The sequence below is a fragment of the Nerophis ophidion genome, linkage group LG11, assembly GCF_033978795.1.
Source record: "Nerophis ophidion isolate RoL-2023_Sa linkage group LG11, RoL_Noph_v1.0, whole genome shotgun sequence".
NCBI classification, from domain to species: Eukaryota; Metazoa; Chordata; class Actinopteri; order Syngnathiformes; family Syngnathidae; genus Nerophis; species Nerophis ophidion.
Genome location: NC_084621.1, coordinates 8,489,391 through 8,516,500, shown reverse-complemented (window position 1 = coordinate 8,516,500; position 27,110 = coordinate 8,489,391). Strand labels below are relative to the sequence as shown.

General features: G+C 37.6%; 1 protein-coding gene across 3 annotated transcripts in view; it reads right to left on the bottom strand.

The window, feature by feature from the left end:
* Positions 1-27,110, bottom strand: part of bcam (basal cell adhesion molecule (Lutheran blood group)) — a 179,404-nt gene that overhangs the window by 11,944 nt on the left and 140,350 nt on the right. The window contains exons 11-15 of one of the 3 annotated variants that reach the window (XM_061915021.1): positions 22,993-23,117; positions 15,753-15,894; positions 8,581-8,604; positions 7,983-8,015; positions 4,871-5,012 (exon numbers count right to left, since the gene is read on the bottom strand). In XM_061915021.1, coding sequence (XP_061771005.1) covers positions 4,871-5,012; positions 7,983-8,015; positions 8,581-8,604; positions 15,753-15,894; positions 22,993-23,117 — 466 coding nt within the window. The remainder of the gene's footprint in view (positions 1-4,870; positions 5,013-7,982; positions 8,016-8,580; positions 8,605-15,752; positions 15,895-22,992; positions 23,118-27,110) is intronic. The other 2 variants (XM_061915022.1, XM_061915023.1) reach the window with 2 other exon arrangements.

The following is a 27,110-nucleotide window of genomic DNA, read 5'->3' as shown; positions in this document are numbered from 1 at the left end:
CGTCAGTATTGCTCATCCCCTTCGAGATCTCCCATGGTTTCCCCTGTGTTTTGGACTGCCTTCCTCGATTGCCGACCCTCGCCTGAACACGGATCTATCCTCTTCTCTCCTGCCCTGGACAATCTGCCTGCCCCTCGGACCACCTTGTTCCTTCACTCTCAACAATATTTGGTAACACACACTTCAGTTAACCTTACACATAGCCTCACACTCCTGGGTTTTTCTCACAAACTCCATTTCCTTAGTTCAGTTTATTATATTAATATATAATATGTATTTGATATATTATATTAGATATTATATTATTTAGCCTAGTTTCTCTTGTTATATTCTTATTTTACTGTTATATTTTTATTCCCATTTTTGCTTTAGATTTTTATTCTTATTGTAATATTTTTCCATTTGGTTTCCATTTATACCCCCATTAATTAATTTTTACTTTTTAAATTGATCTCAACTCTGTACACTGCTGCTGGAATTTAAATTTTCTTGAAGGAACTCTCCTGATAAAGTACTATCCATCTATCTATCTATCTATCTATCTATCTATCTATCTATCTATCTATCTATCTATCTATCTATCTCTATCTATCCATCTATCTAATAGTTAGTATTGTTCATTATTATATATATTGACTATATATATTATAAATTCTGTGATGAGGTGGCGATTTGTCCAGGGTGTACGCCGCCTTCTGCCTGAGAGCAGCTAAGATAAGTTCCAGCGACCCCCCGCAACCCCAAAAAAGGGACAAGCGGTAGAAAGTGGATATAGAAAAATTATTGAAAATTCCAATCTCTGGTGTCTGTTGCCGTCATCTCCCCTCCTAACCATAACACTTAAACTGTTTTTGCGCATGCATTTGTTCACAAAGTGGTGACCCTCGTTTCATCCTTGGGAGGAAACAGGTGGTAGAGGTGTCCTCTCAGTAAGCTGTGGAGTCCCCCAAGGCAGTATACTAGGACCTTTACTGTTCCTAATATACGTAAATGACATGCCATCAGCATGCCACTGTGAATTGTTCCTGTTTGCGGATGACACGGCCCTGCTGGTGTCCGGCAAGGACAAGTCACAGGTGGAACAAATCCTCAGTGCTGAACTCCTCAATATTTGCACCTGGCTCGCTGACAACAAGCTATCCATACACTTAGGTAAAACAGAATCCGTCCTATTTGGGTCCCATATCAAACTTAAGAAGGTCAGTGACTTGACTATAAAAGTGGGTGACATTGTTATCACCAAGAAAGATGAGATCACCTACCTAGGTTCCATTCTAGAAGCTAATCTTTCCTGTGATAAAATGGCAACCAAGGTGATCAAAAAGGTCAACCAAAGAATGAGATTCCTCTACAGAATCTCCTCTCTGGTCAACAGAAGCACCTTGAAGATTCTAGCGGGAACTCTCATTCAACCCTTTTTCATACGCTTGCACCTCCTGGTACCCCAGCACCTCCAAAACCCTCAAATCTAGACTCCAAACATCCCAGAATAAGCTAATACGGTTACTTTTAGACCTCCACCCAAGATCACACCTCAATCCAACCCACTTCTCCAAAGTGGGCTGGCTCAGGGTGGAGGACAGAGTAAAACAACTTGCACTGAGCCTAGTCTATAAAATCCGCTACACCTCCTTGATACCGAAGTACATGTCAAACTACTTCCTTAACGTAAATGACCGCCATAACCACAACACCAGGGGGAGCTCCACAAACCACGTTAAACCCAGATTCCCATCTAACAAAGGTCTTAACTCATTCTCTTTCTATGCCACATCAATGTGGAATGCACTCCCAACAGGTATAAAAGTAAGTGCATCTCTATATTCCTTCAAAAGCGCTCTAAAACAACACCTCCAGGCAACTTCAACACTTTACTAATACCCTCCTCCATTCACATCCCATTTCCCCGGATTATAAACAACTCAAATGTACTTCTAATGTATATACTTGTTCTTATGCTATGTGAACCCACTATGTTCTCTGCTGGCTGTACATATCCTACTAAATAAGACCTACACTGTTTCAATGTCCACATTTCTCTGTTGATGCAATTGTTGATGACTGAAGTTCTGATATCAACCAAAGCTCCTCATCCCACCCCCCGGATTGTAAATAATGTAAATAATTCAATGTATATACTATGATGATTAACTTGTGTGATGACTGTGTTATGTTGATAGTATATATTTGTACCATGAATTGATTAACGTGGACCCCGACTTAAACAAGTTGAAAAACTTATTGGGGTGTTACCATTTAGTGGTCAATTGTACGGAATATGTACTGAACTGTGCGATCTACTAATAAAAGTATCAATCAATCAAAAGAATATGGGTTAAAAAGGATTAGCAAACCATTGTATTCTGTTTTTTATTTACCATTTACACAACGTGCCAACTTCACTGGTTTTTGGTATTGTATTTTCCGGATGCACTGTATGTGATATTTCTACCATGAGCGCGTCCTTCCCATGGATATAAATAACTGCGTCAAAAGAGATCGACAGATATCATGAATTAATTAGCGTGGACCCCGACTTATACAAGTGGAAGAACTGATTCGGGTGTTATCATTTAGTGGTCAATTGTACAAAATATGTACACACGTTTGTATATTGACTATATATATATAATAAATTATTGAAGATTACTTAGGCCTGGTGTCTGTTGCCGTCATCTCCCCTCCTAAACATAACACTTAAACTGTTTTTGCTCACGCATTTGTTCACAAAGTGGTGACCCTTGTTTCATCCTTGTTTGTGAATGACTGAGTATTTAATGGAAGTGGCTTTTATACCCGATCATGGCACCCACCCACCTGTTCCCAATCAACCTGTTCCAAATAAGTGTTTGATGAGCATCCCTCAACTTTCTCAGTCTTTTGTGCCACTTGTGACAGCTTTTTTCTTTTTGGAATACATCCCAAATGAGCTAATATTTACAAAAAATAACATTTTCCGGTTTGAACATTAAAAATCTTGTCATTGCAGTCTATTCAATTGAATATGGGTTGAAAAGGATTAGCAAACCATTGTATTCTGTTTTTTATTTACCATTTACACAACATGCCAACTTCACTGGTTTTTGGTATTGTATTTTCCGGATGCACTGTATGTGATAGTTCTACCATGAGCGCGTCCTTCCCATGGATATAAATAACTGCGTCAAAAGAGATCGACAGATATCATGAATTAATTAGCGTGGACCCCGACTTATACAAGTGGAAGAACTGATTCAGGTGTTATCATTTAGTGGTCAATTGTACAAAATATGTACACACGTTTGTATATTGACTATATATATATAATAAATTATTGAAGATTACTTAGGCCTGGTGTCTGTTGCCGTCATCTCCCCTCCTAAACATAACACTTAAACTGTTTTTGCTCACGCATTTGTTCACAAAGTGGTGACCCTTGTTTCATCCTTGTTTGTGAATGACTGAGTATTTAATGGAAGTGGCTTTTATACCCGATCATGGCACCCACCCACCTGTTCCCAATCAACCTGTTCCAAATAAGTGTTTGATGAGCATCCCTCAACTTTCTCAGTCTTTTGTGCCACTTGTGACAGCTTTTTTCTTTTTGGAACACATCCCAAATGAGCTAATATTTACAAAAAATAACATTTTCCGGTTTGAACATTAAAAATCTTGTCATTGCAGTCTATTCAATTGAATATGGGTTGAAAAGGATGAGCAAACCATTGTATTCTGTTTTTTATTTACCATTTACACAACATGCCAACTTCACTGGTTTTTGGTATTGTATTTTCCGGATGCACTGTATATGATATTTCTACCATGAGCGCGTCCTTCCCATGGATATAAATAACTGCGTCAAAAGAGATTGACAGATATCATGAATTAATTAGCGTGGACCCCGACTTAGACGAGTGGAAGAACTGATTCGGGTGTTATCATTTAGTGGTCAATTGTACAAAATATGTACAAACGTTTGTATATTGAATATATATATATATATATATATATATATATATATATATATATATATATATATAATAAATTACTGAACATCACAGCCTCCTGGTGTCTGTTGCCGTCATCTCCCCTCCTAAACATAACACTTGAGCTGTTTTTGCTCACGCATTTGTTCACAAAGTGGTGACCCTCGTTTCATCCATGTTTGTGAATGACTGAGCATTTCATGGAAGCGGCTTCACGGTGGAAGAGGGGTTAGTGCGTCTGCCCCACAATACGAAGTTCCTGCAGTCCTGGGTTCAAATCCAGGCTTGGGATCTTTCTGTGTGGAATTTGCATGTTCTACCCGTGAATGCGTGGGTTCCCTCTGGGTACTCCGGCTTCCTCTCACTTCCAAAGACATGCACCTGGGGATAGGTTGATTGGCAACACTAAATTGGCCCTAGTGTGTGAATGTGAGTGTAAAAGTTGTCTGTCTATCTGTGTTGGCCCTGCGATGAGGTGGCGACTTGTCCAGGGTGTACCCCGCCTTCCGCCTGATTGTAGCTGAGATAGGCGCCAGCGACTCCAAAAGGGAATAAGCGGTAGAAAATGGATGGATGGATGGGCTTTTATACCCGATCATGGCACCCGCCCACCTGTTCCGAATAAGTGTTTGATGAGCATCCCTCAACTTTCTCAGTCTTTCGTGCCCCTTGTGCCAACTTTTTATTTTGGAATACATCCCAAATGAGCTAATATTTGCAAAAAATAACCACATTTTCTGGTTTGAACGTTAAATATCTTGTCTTTGCAGTCTATTCAATTGAATATGGGTTGAAAAGGATTAGCAAATCATCGGGTGTTACCATTCAGTGGTCAATTGTACAAAATATGTACTGTGCTGTGCAATCTACGAATAAAAGTTTCAATAAATCAATCAAATACTCACACTTCCATCTTGTCCTTCTTGCCGCAGGGCAGCTTGCTCTTCTTGTTCAGGCAGTAGATGAGGCCCACGAGCAGCAGAAGCAGCAGCACACACACCACCACGGCTATCACCACCGCGCTGGAACCTCCCTGCTGCTGGTCGGCTACGGCACCGCAATGATGGGGGTTTGGGTGTGTGAAGGGATGAATGGATGATTGGGGGGGGGGTCAATGGAGGAGGGATGGAAGGTGGTCATAGTAGGGGATGGGGTGAATTTGGAGGAGATGGGTTGTATTGATTTGGGAAGAAGGATGGGGAATATGATTGGTATGGGGTGGAGGAGGGTAATATTTTGGAGGGGAAGCAATGTGGAGGATGGAGGGGGGTGAGGGAGGGGAGGGCATGGGTCCAAACGGGGAAGGGGGGGGGGGGGTATTGGGAGAGGAAGTGGGATGTGAAGTTAGTCTCAAATGCAAACGACTGAAATGTGATGGGACCCAAATAAAACGGGGCCTGCATATTCACACAACAACGAAGCTGCTGACCAGCCAGGACACAACGATGACATCACCCACCGTGACCCCCGCCCATACTTGTGTTACTGAACTTGTGCAGCGTGACACCTTCAAACATTCCTAAGACTGAAGCCTTTAAAAAAAACAAAACAACAACTCTAAAAGGCCTTAGAATTTTTTAGTTATTAGTTCCAAAATGGTGTACATTACTGAATTGGGGTCGTATGGCCACTTATGTGGACACTTATACTGCCATCTGGTGGTGTCAGAAGAGTATAACATGCAATGGAATTTGGGAAAAAAAAAGTGTAAAAATAAGAATTAGCATGTCACTAAACTTGAAGTACACGTTTGTGTACTTATGGACTAAGTATATCATATCAAATTGATTCTTAGTTTTTATTCTAATTAGGGTCCAATAAGCCCAAACAGCAAAGAGAAATAAAAAAAAAGCATGTAAGCAAACAGCTTTGGCCTTAGGAGGTTTTAAAAATATATATATTTCACAGGTCTATTTCCTACCATAACGTGAGCGTTAACGACATCAAGAATGTTGGAGTGAAGCACTGTTTATTTTGTACAGTACTTACTATCAATTACATACGTTAATTAACAAACTCGATCTTACTCTGACAAATAACTCACATTGTGCCTTAGAACCAAAATGACACACAGTGAGTTTGTGTACATAATTGGCTTGCATATTACCATATTTAGTCATTTTTTGCAGATGTGCGTAAATTGCTTCGAGGGTGTTTTAACTGTAATTTGCAGGAAAAAAAATGTTTTAGTAGTTCGCTGTATTCTCTCCTTCTGAGTAGTCTGTGCAGTCTTAAGTAATAAACTTTCTTGGCTAATTAATTTAACTTGTTCAGTGGGCCTCAACTTCAGAAAGCCTTTAATTATATTCTTATTCTTCTGTACATCATGTCAATGCAAAGCTAAAGAACATGGCTGACGTAGGCATGAATTAAACCTAAACACAAGCAATTCGGCATGTTTACATTAGTCAAAGCCTCTATAAGACTGTTGGTTTAGATATTTCAAAAATGCATATCTTTATGCTTTTTGGCCGCAGGTCAACATGAAAACATTTTTTTTTTTGTTAAAAACTGAAAACATGATCTCATGTTTTCAGATTAAATTAATAAAATAACAAGGAGTTAATATTTAGTAATTACGTATATATATATATATATATATATATATATATATATATATATATATATATATAAGTAGGTGTGGGAAAAATCACAAGACTACTTCATCTCTACAGAACTGTTTCATGAGGGGTTCCCTCAATCCTCAGGAGATTTTCCTGAGAATTAAGGGAACCCTTCATGAAACAGTTCTGTAGAGATGAAGTAGTCTTGTGATTTTTCCCACACCTACATATTGCGCTCTACCACGGTATCGAGCACTATTCTCTGGATAATCCCATCAAGACATATATATATATATATATATATACACATATATAAATATTAATGTATATATATATATATATATACACACATATATAAATATTAATGTATATATATATATACATATATATGCACATTCATATATATACATACACACATATATATGCATATATATAAATATTAATGTATATATATACATATATATGCACACTCATATATATACATATAAGTATATATTATTGTATATATACATATATGTACACATATACATACAGTATATATGTAAACATAAATGTATATATATATATATATATATGTGCACACACATATATACATATATATATATGCATATATATGCATATATATATATATGTGGATATATATATATATATATATATATGCATACATATATATATATATATGCATACATATATATATATATATATATATATATATATATATATATATATATATATATATATATATATAAATGTATTTGTATTTATATATGCCTTTAGTAGTGGTCAGTGTTGTTGTTCAAGTAAAAAGCAAACGTGATGCTTCTATGAAATTAATGTGCCGTCGTATACTTAAAATGAGCAAAATACGTAAATATTACATGTTATTATGAAAGTGCCTGTTACTACATTACATATATACTTACAGCACGTATAGAGTTTTTTTGGGATGTTTTTTTTTTTAGACTGCCTTATAGGCTTTAATATAGCAACTCTCATTGGCTCCAGTAGTAGTTGACTTTTGCAAACTTGACAAGTTAGAATGCATAAAGGAAAGTGCCTGTCTCACATAAGGATTGGGAATCCATCCATCCATTTTCTACCGCTTATTCCCTTTCGGGGTTGCGGGGGGCGCTGACGCCTATCTCAGCTACAATCGGGCGGAAGGCGGGGTACACCCTGGACAAGTCGCCACCTCATCGCAGGGCTAACACAGATAGACAACATTCTGATAGGTGAAATTCCCCCACCAAAAAAACAATAACTAATAAAAACGTAATGTCCCAAAAAACTTTCACGGATTTCTATGTAAGACGTCTGCTGGCACTAGGACGGTAACACAAGCATGCGTACACAAAACACTTCGGCGCTCATAAAACACAAACATTGCGTGGCGGCAACGCACAACAAACACATGACCACAAACAGCGTGTCAGAGAGCTTAGCGGTTACAGACCTGACTTAAGCACAGGGTTTCCGGAGAGCAGCACTTTGAGAGAAAGAAAGTAGCTCAGTCGGGTAGCTTGGCAAAACCATAACAACTAACACAAAAAACTACACACACAATCACACCCTAAAAAGAGGAAAGAACGTGCGGCGAGGAAGCAGAAGTCCGAGCAGAGGAGTTCAAAAGGAGACACACAGAGTGGAAAAGAAGGGATAGAATAGAATAGAGTCCTTTATTGTCCCCTGAGGGCCACAAAAAAAAAAAATGTGTCGAAAATAGAGGACAGACATCATTACAAAGGTGACAAGAAAAGAAGAAGAAGAACAATATACAATATCCACAGTGTTTGGTAGCAAGAGGGCTAATGTACAAGATTACAGTGCGGCAGAGGAACGTGCGTGTGTGTGTGTGTGTGTGTGTGTGTGTGTAGGTGTGTAAGTGTGTGTGTGTGTGAGATGGAGGGGGTGTGGAAAGAAGGAGACAGGTGAAGGAGGAGGGTGTGGAGGGGGCGTGGGGGTGGGGGTGTACTAAAAGGACAGGGTCTGTAGAAGAAAGAGTCCTGAAAGGAGGAGGGAGAGGAGGAGGAGGAGGGGGGAGAAGGCTCTACCTCTGTTGGCGGAGTTGTCAAAAGCTGCAAGAGGAGAAGAACAAAAAGGAGGAGCATGTTGGTGGTGCAGGAGGAAAACAATTGCAGCTTCTTCTCCACAGAAGTGACTACAATTTTGTGTAAACAAAGGCCCCCAAAAGTACATAAGTCGGCTAATTGTAGTGATTCTCAACATAAACAGTACAGGCCGGAAGTTTGAACACACCTCATTTCAATGTGTTTTCTTTATTTTCAGGGCTACCGTATTTCCTTAAATTGCCGCCGGGTATATAGTATGCCTGCCTAAAATTACTGCCAGGTCAAACTCGTTTCGCAAAATGTTTAGCGTAAGTTATTTGGGTCCAAAATGGCTCTTTCAATGTTCTGGGTTGCCTACCCCTGCATTAGTGGAAAAGCGGCAAATGAGTGAAAGCAACAGAGACGTTGCCATGGAGACGAGGGTGTTTTAACGTGCGTGGCTGCAGTCTCACAGCGACACCTGTCCGTCAGTAATAACATTCCCCGATAACCTGGACCAATTCAAACAGTTTATTATTAGTATTATTTTTTTTAAATTTGCATTGCCTCACATTTCTTAATACTAATTTTGTTCATTTATATTTTGATTTTATATTGTGTTGAAAATAAAATGAAGATATTTAAAAATATTTTTTGAAGGAAACTTTTCTTGCGTCTGGACCAATTCATGCGGCTATTTGTTGTTGTTTTTTTTTTATTTAATTTGCATTGCCTCACATTTTTTTAACCCTCATTTTGTTCATTTTATATTTTGATTTTACTTTGTGTTGAAAAAAAAAAATAAAGACATTTAAAAATATTTTTTTAAAGAAATCTTTTCTTGCGGCTGGACCAATTCAAACTGTTTTGTTTTTTTAATTTGCGTTGCCTCACACTTCTTAATCCTCATTTTGTTCATTTATATATTGATTTTATTTTGTGTTGAAAATAACAAAAAAGACATTTAAAAATATTTTTTGTAAGAAATCTTTTCTTGCGGCTGGAACAATTCAAACTGTTATTTGTATTTTTTCATGTAATTTGTATTGCCTCACATTTCTTAATCCTCATTTTGTTCATTTATATTTTGTGTTGATAATAAAAATGAAGACATTTAAATATATATTTTTTTCAAGAAATATTTTTTTGCGGCTGGACCAATTCAAACCGTTATTTTTTTTTGTTTTTCTTTAATCCTCATTTTGTTCATTTATATTTGGATTTTAATTATGTATTGTTTGGTTGTTATTTGGGTCCAAAATGGCTCTATCAATGTTTTGGGTTGCCTACCCCTGCATTAGTGGAAAAGCGGCAAATGAGTGAAAGCAAAAGAGACGTTGCCATGGAGACGAGGGTGTTTTAACGTGCCTGGCTGCAGTCTCACAGCGACACCTGTCCGTCAGTAATAACATTCCCCGATAACCTGGACCAATTCAAACAGTTTATTATTAGTATTATTTTTTTTAAATTTGCATTGCCCCACATTTCTTAATACTAATTTTGTTCATTTATATTTTGATTTTATATTGTGTTGAAAATAAAATGAAGATATTTAAAAATATTTTTTGAAGGAAACTTTTCTTGCGTCTGGACCAATTCATACGGCTATTTGTTGTTGTTGTTTTTTTATTTAATTTGCATTGCCTCACATTTTTTTAACCCTCATTTTGTTCTTTTTATATTTTGATTTTACTTTGTGTTGAAAAAAAAAAAAAAAGACATTTAAAAATATTTTTTTAAAGAAATCTTTTCTTGCAGCTGGACCAATTCAAACTGTTTTGTTTTTTTAATTTGCGTTGCCTCACACTTCTTAATCCTCATTTTGTTCATTTATATATTGATTTTATTTTGTGTTGAAAATAACAAAAAAGACATTTAAAAATATTTTTTGTAAGAAATCTTTTCTTGCGGCTGGAACAATTCAAACCGTTATTTGTATTTTTTCATGTAATTTGTATTGCCTCACATTTCTTAATCCTCATTTTGTTCATTTATATTTTGTGTTGATAATAAAAATGAAGACATTTAAATATATATTTTTTTTAAGAAATATTTTTTTGCGCCTGGACCAATTCAAACCGTTATTTTTTTTTGTTTTTCTTTAATCCTCATTTTGTTCATTTATATTTGGATTTTAATTATGTGTTGTTTGTTTGTTATTTGGGTCCAAAATGGCTCTATCAATGTTTTGGGTTGCCTACCCCTGCATTAGTGGAAAAGCGGCAAATGAGTGAAGCAACAGAGACGTTGCCATGGAGACGAGGGTTTTTTAACGTGCCCGGCTGCAGTCACACAGCGACACCTGTCCGTCAGTAATAACATTCCCCGATAACCTGGACCAATTAAAACAGTTTATTATTATTATTATTTTTTTTTTTTTTTTATTTGCATTGCCTCACATTTCTTAACACATTTTTTTTCATTTTTATTTTGATTTTATTTTGTGTTGAAAATAAAATAAAGATATTTAAAAAGATTTTTTGAAAGAAATCTTTTCTTGCGTCCGGACCAATTCATACCGCTATTTGTTATTGTTTTTTTTAATCTAATTTGCATTGCCTCACATTTTTTTAACCCTCATTTTGTTATTTTTATATTTTGATTTTACTTTGTGTTGAAAAAAAAAAAAAGACATTTAATTAAAAAGATTTTCTAAAGAAATCTTTTCTTGCGGCTGGACCAATTCAAACTGTTTTTTTTTTTTAAATTTGCATTGCCTCACATTTCTTACAGTAATCCTCATTTTGTTCATTTATATATTGTTTTATTTTTTGTTGAAAATAACAAAAAAGACATTTAAAAATATTTTGTGTAAGAAATCTTTTCTTGCGGCTGGAACAATTCAAACCGTTATTTGTATTTTTTTAATGTAATTTGGATTGCCTCACATTTCTTAATCCTCATTTTGTTCATTTATATTTTGTGTTGATAATAAAAATAAAGACATTTAAAAATATATTTTTTAAGAGATATTTTCTTGCGGCTGGACCAATTCAAACACCTGTCCGTCAGTGATAACATTCCCCGATAACCTGGACCAATTAAAACAGTTTATTATTATTATTTTATTTTTTTTCATTTGCATTGCCTCACATTTCTTAATCCTCATTTTGTTCATTTATATTTGGATTTTAATTGTGTGTTGTTTGTTTGTTATTTGGGTCCAAAATGGCTCTATCAATGTTTTGGGTCGCCTACCCCTGCATTAGTGGAAAAGCGGCAAATGAGTGAAAGCGACAGAGACGTTGCCATGGAAACGAGGGTGTTCTAACGTGCCTGGCTGCAGTCACACAGCGACACCTGTCCGTCAGTGATAACATTCCCCGATAACCTGGACCAATTCAAACATTTTTATTTTATTTCATTTGCGTTAGCTCACATTTCTTAACCCTCATTTTGTTCATTAGACATTTAAAAATATATTAAAAAAAATATATTTCCCAGCCTCTCCCAGACTCTGCATCCAGTGGCCCCCAGGTAAATTGAGTTTGAGACCCCTGTTTTAGATTAACGGTAATTTGAATTAGATGCATTTTTTTCAAGTAGTCCTCTGAAAGTGACTTATTTTAGTTGATCGTTAAGTGACATTTCTAAAAAAAAAATGCATATGTAAATAGTGCCTCTGGACTTCGTTCATCAATTCTTATGAGAAGAGATGAGCTGAGCGCTGACGTTTTAAAGTGTTTTGTTGAGTTCTTAGCTAAGAACCAGAACCATTTGAGAATTGCCGGTATCATTTTAAGTCCATTACTGTCATTTCCTTGCCTCTTAAGTCACTCCTCTCCACTTTGTTTGTAATTCTAAGCATAAATTCCCTGATGGTGACATTTCGGGGGCCTGTCTCAGAGGAAGTGGGTGCCTGGAGAAAAAGCTTGATTCTCATTTCTTTGATTATGGTGCCAAAGAATCAACTTCAAATTTGTTCATGCAGCAAAGACTTTTCAACGAGGCGACAGATGAACTTGAACATGGACTTCTACAAATGGTTGCCTTCTAGTTGCGCAAGAACAGGGGTCACCAACCCTTTTGAAACCAAGAGCTACTTCTTACCCGGACTGAAACGGTTCAATACAAATACTGGGCTCCACCGAGGATGTCGTTGTGGTTTGTGCAGCCCTTTGAGACACTGGTGATTTAGGGCTATATAAATAAACATTGATTGATTGATTGATTCTTGGGTACTGATTAATGCGAAGGGCTACCAGTTTGATACACACTTAAATAAATTAGCATAAATAGCCAATTTGCTCAATTTACCTTTAAAAAAATAAATATATCCATCTATATATATACATACATACATATATCAATTAAAAAAAAAAAAAAAAATATATATATATATATATATATAAATGGGTATTTCTGTCTGTCATTCTGTCGTACATTTTTTTTCCTTTTAAGGAAGGTTTTGTTGTAGAGAATAAATGATGAAAAAACACTTAATTGAATGATTTAAAAGAGGAGAAAACATGAAAAAAAAATGAAAATCAAATTTTGAAACATAGTTTATCTTCAAATTCGACTCTTTAAAATTCAAAATTCAACCGAAAAAAATGAAGAGGAAAACTAGCTAATTTGATTCTTTTTGAAAAAAATAAAAACGGAATTTATAAAAACATCATTAGTAATTTTTCCTGATTAAGATTAATTTTAGAATTTTGATGACATGTTTTAAATAGGTTAAAATCCAATTTGCACTTTTTTTTTTTTTTATAATATATAACAAATTGGACCAAGCTATATTTCTAACAAAAACAAATCATTATTTCTTCTAGATTTTCCAGAACAAAAATTTTAAAAGAAATTCAAAAGACTTTAAAATAAGATTTAAATTTGATTTTACAGATTTTCTAGATTTGCCAGAATAATTTTTTGGGAATTTTAGTCATAATAAGATTGAAGAAATATTTCACAAATGTTCTTCGTCGAAAAAACAGAAGTTAAAATGAAGAAATAAATTAAAATGTATTTATTGTTCTTTACAATAATAATAAAAAAAATTACTTGAACATTGATTTAAATTGTCAGGAAAGAAGAGGAAGGAATTTAAAAGGTAAAAAGGTATATGTGTTTAAAAATCCTAAAATCATTTTTAAGGTTGTATTTTTTCTCTAAAATTGTCTTTCTGAAAGTTATAAGAAGAAAAGTAAAAAAATAAATGAATTTATTTAAGTGAAGACCAAGCTTTTAAAATATTTTCTTGGATTTTCAAATTCTATTTGAGTTTTGTCTCTCTTAGAATTAAAAATGTCCAGCAAAGCGAGACCAGCTTGCTAGTAAATAAATAAAATTTAAAAAAATAGAAAAACCAGCTAATTCGAATCTTTTTGAAAAAAATAAAAATAGAATTTATGGAACATCATTAGTAAATTTTCCTGATTAAGATTAATTATAGAATTTTGATGACATGTTTTAAATAGGTTAAAATCCAATCTGCACTTTGTTAGAATATATAACAAATTGGACCAAGCTTTATTTCTAACAAAGACAAAACATTATTTTTTCAAGATTTTCCAGAACAAATATTCTAAAAGAAATTCAAAAGACTTTGAAATAAGATTAAAATTTGATTCTACAGATTTTCTAGATTTGCCAAAATACTTTTTTTGAATTTTAATCATAAGTTTGAAGAAATATTTCATAAATATTCTTCGTCGAAAAAACAGAAGCTAAAATGAAGAATTAAATTAAAATGTGTTTTTTATTCTTTACAATAATAATAAAAAAAAATACTTGAACATTGATTTAAATTGTCAGGAAAGAAGAGGAAGGAATTTAAAAGGTAAAAATGTGTGCGTTTAAAAATCCTAAAATCTTTTTTAAGGTCGTATTTTTTCTCTAAAATTGTCTTTCTGAAAGTTATAAGAAGCAAAGTAAAAAAATAAATGAATTTATTTAAACAAGTGAAGACCAAGTTTTTAAAATACTTTCTCGGATTTTCAAATTCTATTTGAGTTTTGTCTCTCTTAGAATTAAAAATGTCCAGCAAAGCTAGTAAGTAAATACAATTTAAAGAAATTCCAAAGACTTTGAAATAAGATTTAAATTTGATTCTACAGATTTTTTTTAAAATTTTTCTGAATATTTTTATTTTATTTTAATCATAGTAAGTGTGAAGAAATATTTCACAAATATTCTTCATCGAAAAAACAGAAGCTGAAATGAAGAATCAAATTAAAAGTGTATTTATTATTCTTTAAAATAAAAAAAAATAAAATTACTTGAACATTGATTTAAATTGTCAGGAAAGAAGAGGAAGGAATTTAAAAGGTAAAAAGGCATATGTGTTTAAAAATCCTAAAATCCTTTTTAAGGTTGTATTTTTTCTCTAAAATTGTCTTTCTGAAAGTTATAAGAAGCAAAGTAAAAAAATAAATGAATTTATTTAAACAAGTGAAGACCAAGTTTTTAAAATACTTTCTTGGATTTTCAAATTCTATTTGAGTTTTGTCTCTCTTAGAATTAAAAATGTCCAGCAAAGCTAGTAAATAAATACAATTTAAAGAAATTCCAAAGACCTTGAAATAAGATTTAAATTTGATTCTACAGATTTTTTTTTAAATTTTTCTGAATATTTTTATTTTATTTTAATCATAGTAAGTGTGAAGAAATATTTCACAAATATTCTTCATCGAAAAAACAGAAGCTGAAATGAAGAATCAAATTAAAAGTGTATTTATTATTCTTTAAAATAAAAAAAAATAAAATTACTTGAACATTGATTTAAATTGTCAGGAAAGAAGAGGAAGGAATTTAAAAGGTAAAAAGGCATATGTGTTTAAAAATCCTAAAATCCTTTTTAAGGTTGTATTTTTTCTCTAAAATTGTCTTTCTTAAAGTTATTAAAAAAAAAATTGAATTTATTTAAACAAGTGAAGACCAAGTCTTGAAAATATTTTCTTGGATTTTCAAATTCTATTTGAGTTTTGTCTCTCTTAGAATTAAAAATGTCGAGCAAAGCGAGACCAGCTTGCTAGTAAATAAATACAATTTAAAAAATAGAGGCAGCTCACTGGTAAGTGCTGCTATTTGAGCTATTTTTAGAACAGGCCAGCGGGCGACTCATCTGGTCCTTACGGGCTACCTGGTGCCCGCAGGCACCGTGTTGGTGACCCCTGGGTTAGAACAACTGAGCTCAAAACATCCACTTCCATGGAGATAAAATGGAATCTGACCTCTTTTGAGAGAGACGACGAAGGCCTTGCTATCTGTTCCGTGCTCGTTGGCGACCTCGCAGGTGACGCCGCCCTTCATGACGTCGGCGGTGGCCGGGAGGACGACGGTGCTCACCACCTTGATGCCCTCCACCGTCACTGACTGGGCGACAACACAAGCACACGTGGTGGAATCAAACCCTGTTCACACCTTCTGTTGACCAGGCGGGGGGTGTGACGGTACACGCCTTCCTGGGGTCTCTCGGGGTGCACACAGTGAGCGGGGGACAGGGGGTGTCAGCAAATAAAGTGAACAAAACAACAGAGAAAGACAAGTGGATGAGAGAGAAGCAGTCTGACATTATTATTCAGTGGAGATGGGGAACAACGCAACAAGCTGGGACTATTAATGTTGCACTTTAGCCAAGAAAAACTACACTATTATGTTAGATCCACTATGGACTGGACTCTCACTATTATGTTAGATCCACTATGGACTGGACTCTCACTATTATGTTAGATCCACTATGGGCTGGACTCTCACTGTTATGTTAGATCCACTATGGACTGGACTCTCACTATTATGTTAGATCCACTATGGACTGGACTCTCACTATTATGTTAGATCCACTATGGACTGGACTCACACTATTATGTTAGATCCACTATGGACTGGACTCTCACTATTATGTTAGATCCACTATGGACTGGACTCTCACTATTATGTTAGATCCACTATGGACTGGACTCTCACTATTAGTTAGATCCACTATGGACTGGACTCTCACTATCATGTTAGATCCACTATGGACTGGACTCCCACACTATTATGCTAGATCCACTATGGACTGGACTCTCACTATTATGTTAGATCCACTATGGACTGGACTCTCACTATTATGCTAGATCCACTATGGACTGGACTCACACTATTATGTTAGATCCACTATGGACTGGACTCTCACTATTATGTTAGATCCACTATGGGCTGGACTCTCACTATTATGTTAGATCCACTATGGACTGGACTCTCACTATTATGTTAGATCCACTATGGACTGGACTCTCACTATTATGTTAGATCCACTATGGACTGGACTCACACTATTATGTTAGATCCACTATGGACTGGACTCTCACTATTATGTTAGATCCACTATGGACTGGACTCTCACTATTATGTTAGATCCACTATGGACTGGACTCTCACTATTAGTTAGATCCACTATGGACTGGACTCTCACTATCATGTTAGATCCACTATGGACTGGACTCCCACACTATTATGCTAGATCCACTATGGACTGGACTCTCACTATTATGTTAGATCCACTATGGACTGGACTCTCACTATTATGTTAGATCCACTATGGACTGGACTCTCACAATATTATGCTAGATCCACTATGGACTGGACTCTCACTATTATGTTAGATCCACTATGGACTGGACTCTCACTATTATGTTAGATCCAATATGGACTGGACTCTCACTATTATGTGTGATCCACTATGGACTGGACTCTCACTATTATGCTAGATCCACTATGGACTGGACTCACACTATTATGTTAGATCCACTATGGACTGGACTCTCACTATTATGTTAGATCCACTATGGACTGGACTCTCACTATTATGTTAGATCCACTATGGACTGGACTCTCACTATTATGTTAGATCCGCTATGGACTGGACTCTCACACTATTATGTTAGATCCACTATGGACTGGACTCACACACTAATATGTTAAATCCATTATGGACTGGACTCTCACTATTATGTTAGATCCACTATGGATTGGACTCTCACTATTATGTTCGATCCACTATGGACTGGACTCTCACTATTATGTTAGATCCACTATGGACTGGACTCTCACTATTATGTTAGATCCACTATGGACTGGACTCTCGCTATTAGTTAGATCCACTATGGACTGGACTCTCACTATCATGTTAGATCCACTATGGACTGGACTCCCACACTATTATGCTAGATCCACTATGGACTGGACTCTCACTATTATGTTAGATCCACTATGGACTGGACTCACACAATTATGTTAGATCCACTATGGACTGGACTCTCACTATTATGTTAGATCCACTATGGACTGGACTCTCACTATTATGTTAGATCCACTATGGACTGGACTCTCACTATTATGTTAGATCCACTATGGACTGGACTCACACTATTATGTTAGATCCACTATGGACTGGACTCTCACTATTATGTTAGATCCACTATGGACTGGACTCTCACTATTATGTTAGATCCACTATGGACTGGACTCTCACTATTAGTTAGATCCACTATGGACTGGACTCTCACTATTAGTTAGATCCACTATGGACTGGACTCTCACTATCATGTTAGATCCACTATGGACTGGACTCCCACACTATTATGCTAGATCCACTATGGACTGGACTCTCACTATTATGTTAGATCCACTATGGACTGGACTCTCACTATTATGTTAGATCCACTATGGACTGGACTCTCACACTATTATGTTAGATCCAATATGGACTGGACTCTCACTATTATGTCAGATCCACTATGGACTGGACTCTCACACTATTATGTTAGATCCAATATGGACTGGACTCTCACTATTATGTCAGATCCACTATGGACTGGACTCTCACTATTATGTTACATCCACTATGGACTGGACTCTCACTATTATGTTAGATCCACTATGGACTGGACTCTCATTATTATGTTAGATCCACTATGGACTGGACTCACACTATTATGTTAGATCCACTATGGACTGGACTCTCACTATTAGTTAGATCCACTATGGACTGGACTCTCACTATTATGTTAGATCCACTATGGACTGGACTCTCACTATTAGTTAGATCCACTATGGACTGGACTCTCACTATTAGTTAGATCCACTATGGACTGGACTCTCACTATCATGTTAGATCCACTATGGACTGGACTCCCACACTATTATGCTAGATCCACTATGGACTGGACTCTCACTATTATGTTAGATCCACTATGGACTGGACTCTCACTATTATGTTAGATCCACTATGGACTGGACTCTCACTATTATGTCAGATCCACTATGGACTGGACTCTCACACTATTATGTTAGATCCCATATGGACTGGACTCTCACTATTATGTCAGATCCACTATGGACTGGACTCTCACTATTTTGTTACATCCACTATGGACTGGACTCTCACTATTATGTTAGATCCACTATGGACTGGACTCTCACTATTATGTTGGATCCACTATGGACTGGACTCTCACTATTATGTTAGATCCACTATGGACTGGACTCTCACTATTATGTTAGATCCACTATGGACTGGACTCTCACTATTATGTTAGATCCACTATGGACTGGACTCTCACTATTATGTTAGATCCACTATGGACTGGACTCACACTATTATGTTAGATCCACTATGGACTGGACTCACACTATTATGTTAGATCCACTATGGACTGGACTTTCACTATTATGTTAGATCCACTATGGACTGGACTCTCACTATTATGTTAGATCCACTATGGACTGGACTCACACTATTATGTTAGATCCACTATGGACTGGACTCTCACTATTATGTTAGATCCACTATGGACTGTACTCTCACTATTAGTTAGATCCTCTATGGACTGGACTCTCACTATTATGTTAGATCCACTATGGACTGGACTCTCACTATTATGTTAGGTCCACTATGGACTGGACTCTCACTATTATGTTAGATCCACTATGGACTGGACTCTCACTATTAGTTAGATCCACTATGGACTGGACTCTCACTATTAGTTAGATCCACTATGGACTGGACTCTCACTATCATGTTAGATCCACTATGGACTGGACTCCCACACTATTATGCTAGATCCACTATGGACTGGACTCTCACTATTATGTTAGATCCACTATGGACTGGACTCTCACTATTATGTTAGATCCACTATGGACTGGACTCTCACTATTATGTTAGATCCACTATGGACTGGACTCTCACTATTATGTTAGATCCACTATGGACTGGACTCTCACTATTATGTTGGATCCACTATGGACTGGACTCACACTATTATGTTAGATCCACTATGGACTGGACTCACACTATTATGTTAGATCCACTATGGACTGGACTTTCACTATTATGTTAGATCCACTATGGACTGGACTCTCACTATTATGTTAGATCCACTATGGACTGGACTCACACTATTATGTTAGATCCACTATGGACTGGACTCTCACTATTATGTTAGATCCACTATGGACTGTACTCTCACTATTAGTTAGATCCTCTATGGACTGGACTCTCACTATTATGTTAGATCCACTATGGACTGGACTCTCACTATTATGTTAGGTCCACTATGGACTGGACTCTCACTATTATGTTAGAACCACTATGGACTGGACTCTCACTATTATGTTAGATCCACTATGGACTGGACTCTCACACTATTATGTTAGATCCACTATGGACTGGACTCTCACTATTATGTTAGATCCACTATGGACTGGACTCTCACTATTATGTTAGATCCACTATGGACTGGACTCTCACTATTATGTTAGATCCACTATGGACTGGACTCTCACTATTATGTTAGATCCACTATGGACTGGACTCTCACTATTATGTTAGATCCACTATGGACTGGACTCTCACTATTATGTTAGATCCACTATGGACTGGACTCACACTATTATGTTAGATCCACTATGGACTGGACTCACACTATTATGTTAGATCCACTATGGACTGGACTTTCACTATTATGTTAGATCCACTATGGACTGGACTCTCACTATTATGTTAGATCCACTATGGACTGGACTCACACTATTATGTTAGATCCACTATGGACTGGACTCTCACTATTATGTTAGATCCACTATGGACTGGACTCTCACTATTAGTTAGATCCACTATGGACTGGACTCTCACTATTAGTTAGATCCACTATGGACTGGACTCCCACACTATTATGCTAGATCCACTATGGACTGGACTCTCACTATTATGTTAGATCCACTATGGACTGGACTCTCACTATTATGTTAGATCCACTATGGACTGGACTCTCACTATTATGTCAGATCCACTATGGACTGGACTCTCACACTATTATGTTGGATCCCATATGGACTGGACTCTCACTATTATGTCAGATCCACTATGGACTGGACTCTCACTATTTTGTTACATCCACTATGGACTGGACTCTCACTATTATGTTAGATCCACTATGGACTGGACTCTCACTATTATGTTGGATCCACTATGGACTGGACTCTCACTATTATGTTAGGTCCACTATGGACTGGACTCTCACTATTATGTTAGATCCACTATGGACTGGACTCTCACTATTATGTTAGATCCACTATGGACTGGACTCTCACTATTATGTTAGATCCACTATGGACTGGACTCTCACTATTATGTTAGATCCACTATGGACTGGACTCTCACTATTATGTTAGATCCACTATGGACTGGACTCTCACTATTATGTTAGATCCACTATGGACTGGACTCACACTATTATGTTAGATCCACTATGGACTGGACTCACACTATTATGTTAGATCCACTATGGACTGGACTTTCACTATTATGTTAGATCCACTATGGACTGGACTCTCACTATTATGTTAGATCCACTATGGACTGGACTCACACTATTATGTTAGATCCACTATGGACTGGACTCTCACTATTATGTTAGATCCACTATGGACTGTACTCTCACTATTAGTTAGATCCTCTATGGACTGGACTCTCACTATTATGTTAGATCCACTATGGACTGGACTCTCACTATTATGTTAGGTCCACTATGGACTGGTCTCTCACTATTATGTTAGATCCACTATGGACTGGACTCTCACTATTAGTTAGATCCACTATGGACTGGACTCTCACTATTAGTTAGATCCACTATGGACTGGACTCTCACTATCATGTTAGATCTACTATGGACTGGACTCCCACACTATTATGCTAGATCCACTATGGACTGGACTCTCACTATTATGTTAGATCCACTATGGACTGGACTCTCACTATTATGTTAGATCCACTATGGACTGGACTCTCACTATTATGTTAGATCCACTATGGACTGGACTCTCACTATTATGTTAGATCCACTATGGACTGGACTCTCACTATTATGTTAGATCCACTATGGACTGGACTCACACTATTATGTTAGATCCACTATGGACTGGACTCACACTATTATGTTAGATCCACTATGGACTGGACTCTCACTATTATGTTAGATCCACTATGGACTGGACTCTCACTATTATGTTAGATCCACTATGGACTGGACTCACACTATTATGTTAGATCCACTATGGACTGGACTCTCACTATTATGTTAGATCCACTATGGACTGTACTCTCACTATTAGTTAGATCCACTATGGACTGGACTCTCACTATTATGTTAGATCCACTATGGACTGGACTCTCACTATTATGTTAGGTCCACTATGGACTGGACTCTCACTATTATGTTAGATCCACTATGGACTGGACTCTCACTATTATGTTAGATCCACTATGGACTGGACTCTCACTATTATGTTAGATCCACTATGGACTGGACTCTCACTATTATGTTAGATCCACTATGGACTGGACTCTCACTATTATGTTAGATCCACTATGGACTGGACTCTCACTATTATGTTAGAACTGGACATTAACCTTATTAAAAAGTAACATGGAATAAAAAAGCCTTAAGATAATCATGTAAAATGTAACACACACGATGCTCAAAATACAGCAAAAATGTACTGATTGTTTTGCAAAAAAAGTCATTTTTTGTCACCAAAGTACACACCGGGACTGTGACTTTGTTGACCGTCACACCGCTATAGTGAGTGAGGATATTTATGCAAATCCCAAACTTACATGAACTGTTTAAAAGATGGATATTTGTGGAAAAAACACCACCTTTTTAATGCTGCAGAATTGCCGTAGTCAGCATTCGCACATGAAAGGACTTAAAGAGGACTCATTATCTTTTTATCCTCTTTTATTATTTTACTTCATGCCGTGCCAAGGCAGCACCCGGCCTGGGGGCTTGAAGGAGTGAAACCGGACTTTATTTTTTATTTTATTTTTTTTATCCCTTCCCAGCTCAGTGAACTTGTGTGAAGTTCAGTTGATCTGTTTTTTTGTTTTGTTTCTCGCTTCACTTTGGAAATGATTCAGCCTCCTACCTCTTTTCCCGAGGGCTTCCAGGTGAACTGAGGGGCGGGGGAGCCGTAGGCCGAGCACCTGAGGGACACCATGTCTCCTTCCTTGGACACTTCTCCAGTCACGGGCGTCTCGATCATTGGTTTTCCTGAAATAGCAGCAAGAAGAAGAAGAAAAGTGACATTAGCAATGTGGGGCGTATCCGAGGAGGTAGGGAAGCAACGCCCTCGCTTAGCAGCTTCCTGCAACTGTGTTATGTCCGTCCTGACTGGCGTGCATTGTTAGCATCCTGTTGGCATAACTCCCAACTCTCAAATAGATGCACTGCAAAAACGGAAATCTAAGTAAGATTAAATCACTCAAATAAGGCAGATGTTTGCTTATTTTCTGTCTGGTGAGATCATTCTTTTCACTAAGCAGATTTTATGTTGGAGTGTTTTACTTGTTTTAAAGGGGAACATTATCAGCAGACCTATGTAAGCGTCAATATATACCTTGATGGTGCGGAAAAAAGACCATATATTTTTTTAACCGATTTTCCGAACTCTAAATGGGTGAATTTTGGCGAATTAAACGCGTTTCTGTTTATCGCTCTGGAGGCGATGACGTCAGAATGTGACGTCGCCGAGGTAACACACCCACCATTTTCATTTTCAACACATTGTAAACACCGGGTCTCAGCTCTGTTATTTTCCGTTTTTTGGACTATTTTTTGGAACCTTGGAGACATCATGCCTCGTCGGTGTGTTGTCAGAGGGTGTAACAACACTAACAGGGAGGGATTCAAGTTGCACCACTGGCAAAAAATCTGCCACCAGACCCCCATTGAATGTACCAGAGTGTCTCCACATTTGACCGGCGATGCTAAGACAGACATGGCACAGAGATGTATGGATAACCTGCAGATGCATTTCCAACGATAGTCAACGAAATCACAAAGGTGAGTTTTGTTGATGTTGACTTATGTGCTAATCAGACATATTTGGTCGCGGCGTGACTGCCAGCTAATCGATGCTAACATGCTACGCTAATCGACGCTAACATGCTATTTACCGGCGGTGCTAAAGCAGACATGGCACAGAGATGTATGGATAACCTGCAGATGCATTTGTAACGATAAAGTCACAGAAATCACAAAGGTGAGTTTTGTTGATGTTGACTGCCAGCGAATCGATGCTAACAAGCTACGGTAATCGATGCTAACATGCTATTTACCGGCAGTGCTAAAGCAGACATGGCACAGAGATGTATGGATAACCTGTAGATGCATTTGCAACTATATTACGTTTCCTTACACCCACATTTAATGCGAAACAAACACTTACCAATCGATGGATTTAAGTTGCTCCAGTGTCACAAGATGCGAAAGTCCTGATCGTTTGGTCCACACATTTTACCGGCGATGCTAACGCAGCTATTCGGCCATGCTATGGCTATGAATAGCGTCAATAGCTATTCGCTCAATAGCTTCAGTTTCTTCTTCAATATTTTCATACTCCAACCATCTGTTTCAATACATGCGTAATCTGTTGAATCGCTTAAGTCCCTGAAATCCGAGTTTGAATCCGAGCTAATGTCGCTATATCTTGCTGTGGTATTCCCATTGTTTGTTTACATTGGCAGCACTGTGTGACGTCACAGGGAAATGGATAGTGGCATCGCAAATAGCAAAAGTCAAGCACTTTAAAGCTTTTTTTTTGGGATATAAAAAAACTTCAAAAAATACAACATGCCACTGGGAACTGATTTTTATTGTTTTTAACCTTTTTGAAATCGTGATAATGTTCCCCTTTTAAGGGTTTTGCTCCTAAATAATCTCAGTAAGATATTACAGCTTGGAGCTGAGATTTTATGAGCTATATTGAGTAAAACATGCTTGAAACTATTTTTGTCCAAATGTCCAAAACACAGCCAGCAATGGTGCACAAGAAGGCGAGGAAAAGAGGGGAAAAGGTGGCCAAAATGGTCAAAAGTCCCAATTTTGTCCAAAATACCTCCCCGGGTTCAAGTCCCATGAGTCTCGCCGCCGGCCACACAGGATGCAAAAAAAATGTCCCAAACGCACCCAGCAAAGTCCCACGGGAAGTGGTGGGGAAAAGTGAGAAAAGTCGGCAAAAGTCCCCAAAAATGTTCAAAATACCGACCCAGGTTCGAGTCCCACAAGTCCCGTGATGCCCAAAATGTCCACCACACACCCAGCCGAGTCCCACGGGCAGAGAAGATAAAAGTTGAAAAAGTCAGCAAAAGTCCCAAAAATGTTCAAAATACCGACCCAGGTTCGAGTCCCACATGGAGTGGACTCAAACCCGGTTGTGATTTTTGAACATTTTACCGACTTTTCTCACTTTTCTCCCCGCCTTCCCGTGGGACTTTGCTGGCCGCGTTTTGGACATTTTGGGCATCCTTGGACTTGTTAGGCCATTTATAAAATATTATGTTAGTGTTTTACTTGTTTTAAGGGTTTTGCTCCTAAATGATCTCAGTAAGATATTACAGCTTGGAGCTGAGATTTTATGACTTATATTGAGTAAAACATGCTTGAAACTATTTTGTCCAACTGTCCAAAACACAGCCAGCAATGGTGCACAAGAAGGCGGGAAAAAAAGGGGAAAAGGCGGCCAAAATGGTCAAAAGTCCCAATTTTGTTCAATATACCTTCCCAGGTTCCAGTCCCACGGGTCTCGCCGCTGAGACAAGTCCCGGGCTGCAAAAAAATGTCCAAAACGCACCCAGCAAAGTCCCACGGGAAGTGGGGGAGAAAAGTGTGAAAATTTAGCAAAAGTCCCCAAAAATGTTCAAAATACCGACCCAGATTCGAGTCCTACAAGTCCTGCTAGCTGGCGGCGCAAGTCCCGGGATGCCCAAAATGTCCATAACTCACCCAGCTGAGTCCCACGGGGAGGGGGGATAAAAGTTGGACAAGTCAGCAAAAGACCCAAAAATGTTCAAAATACCGACCCAGGTTTGAGTCCCAAATGCGGTTGACTCGAACCCGGGTCTGATTTTTGAACATTTTACCGACTTTTCTCACTTTTCTCCCCGCCTTCCCGTGGGACTTTGCTGGGCGCGTTTTGGACACTTTGGGCATCTCCGCCGGCAGCAGGACTAGTGGGACTCGAACCTGGTTAGGTATTTTGGACATTTTTGGGACTTTTGCCAACTTTGCCAACTTTGATCCCCCTTCTTCGTGGGACTTGGCTGGGTGTGTTATGGACATTTTGGGCATCCTTGGACTTGTTAGGCCATATATAAAATATTATGTTAGTGTTTTACTTGTTTTAAGGGTTTTGCTCCTAAATGATCTCAGTAAGATATTACAGCTTGGAGCTGAGATTTTATGAGCTATATTGAGTAAAACATGCTTGAAACTATTTTTGTCCAAATGTCCAAAACACAGCCAGCAATGGTGCACAGGAAGGCGGGGAAAAGAGGGGGAAAGGTGGCCAAAATGGTCAAAAGTCCCCAATTTTGTCCAAAATACCTCCACGGGTTCAAGTCCCATGAGTCTCGCCGCCGGCTGCACAGGATGCAAAAAAAATGTCCCAAACGCACCCAGCAAAGTCCCACGGGAAGTGGTGGGGAAAAGTGAGAAAAGTCGGCAAAAGTCCCCAAAAATGTTCAAAATACCGACCCAGGTTCGAGTCCCACTAGTCCCGTGATGCCCAAAATGTCCACAACACACCCAGCCGAGTCCCACGGGCAGAGAAGATAAAAGTTGAAAAAGTCAGCAAAAGTCCCAAAAATGTTCAAAATACCGACCCAGGTTCGAGTCCCACATGGAGTGGACTCAAACCCGCTTGTGATTTTTGAACATATTACCGACTTTTCTCACTTTTCTCCCCGCCTTCCCGTGAGACTTTGCTGAGCGTGTTTTGGACATTTTGGGCATTCCGGCCGGCAACAGAACTTGTGGGACTCGAACCTGGTTAGGTATTTTGGACATTTTTGGGACTTTTGCCGACTTTTCCAATTTTTATCCCCCCTCCCCGAGGGACTCAGCTAGGTGTGTTATGGACATTTTGGGCATCCTGGGACTTGCGCGGCCATATATAAAATTTTATGTTAGAGTGTTTTACTTGTTTTAAGGGTTTTGCTCCTAAATGATCTCAGTAAGATATTACAGCTTGGAGCTGAGATTTTA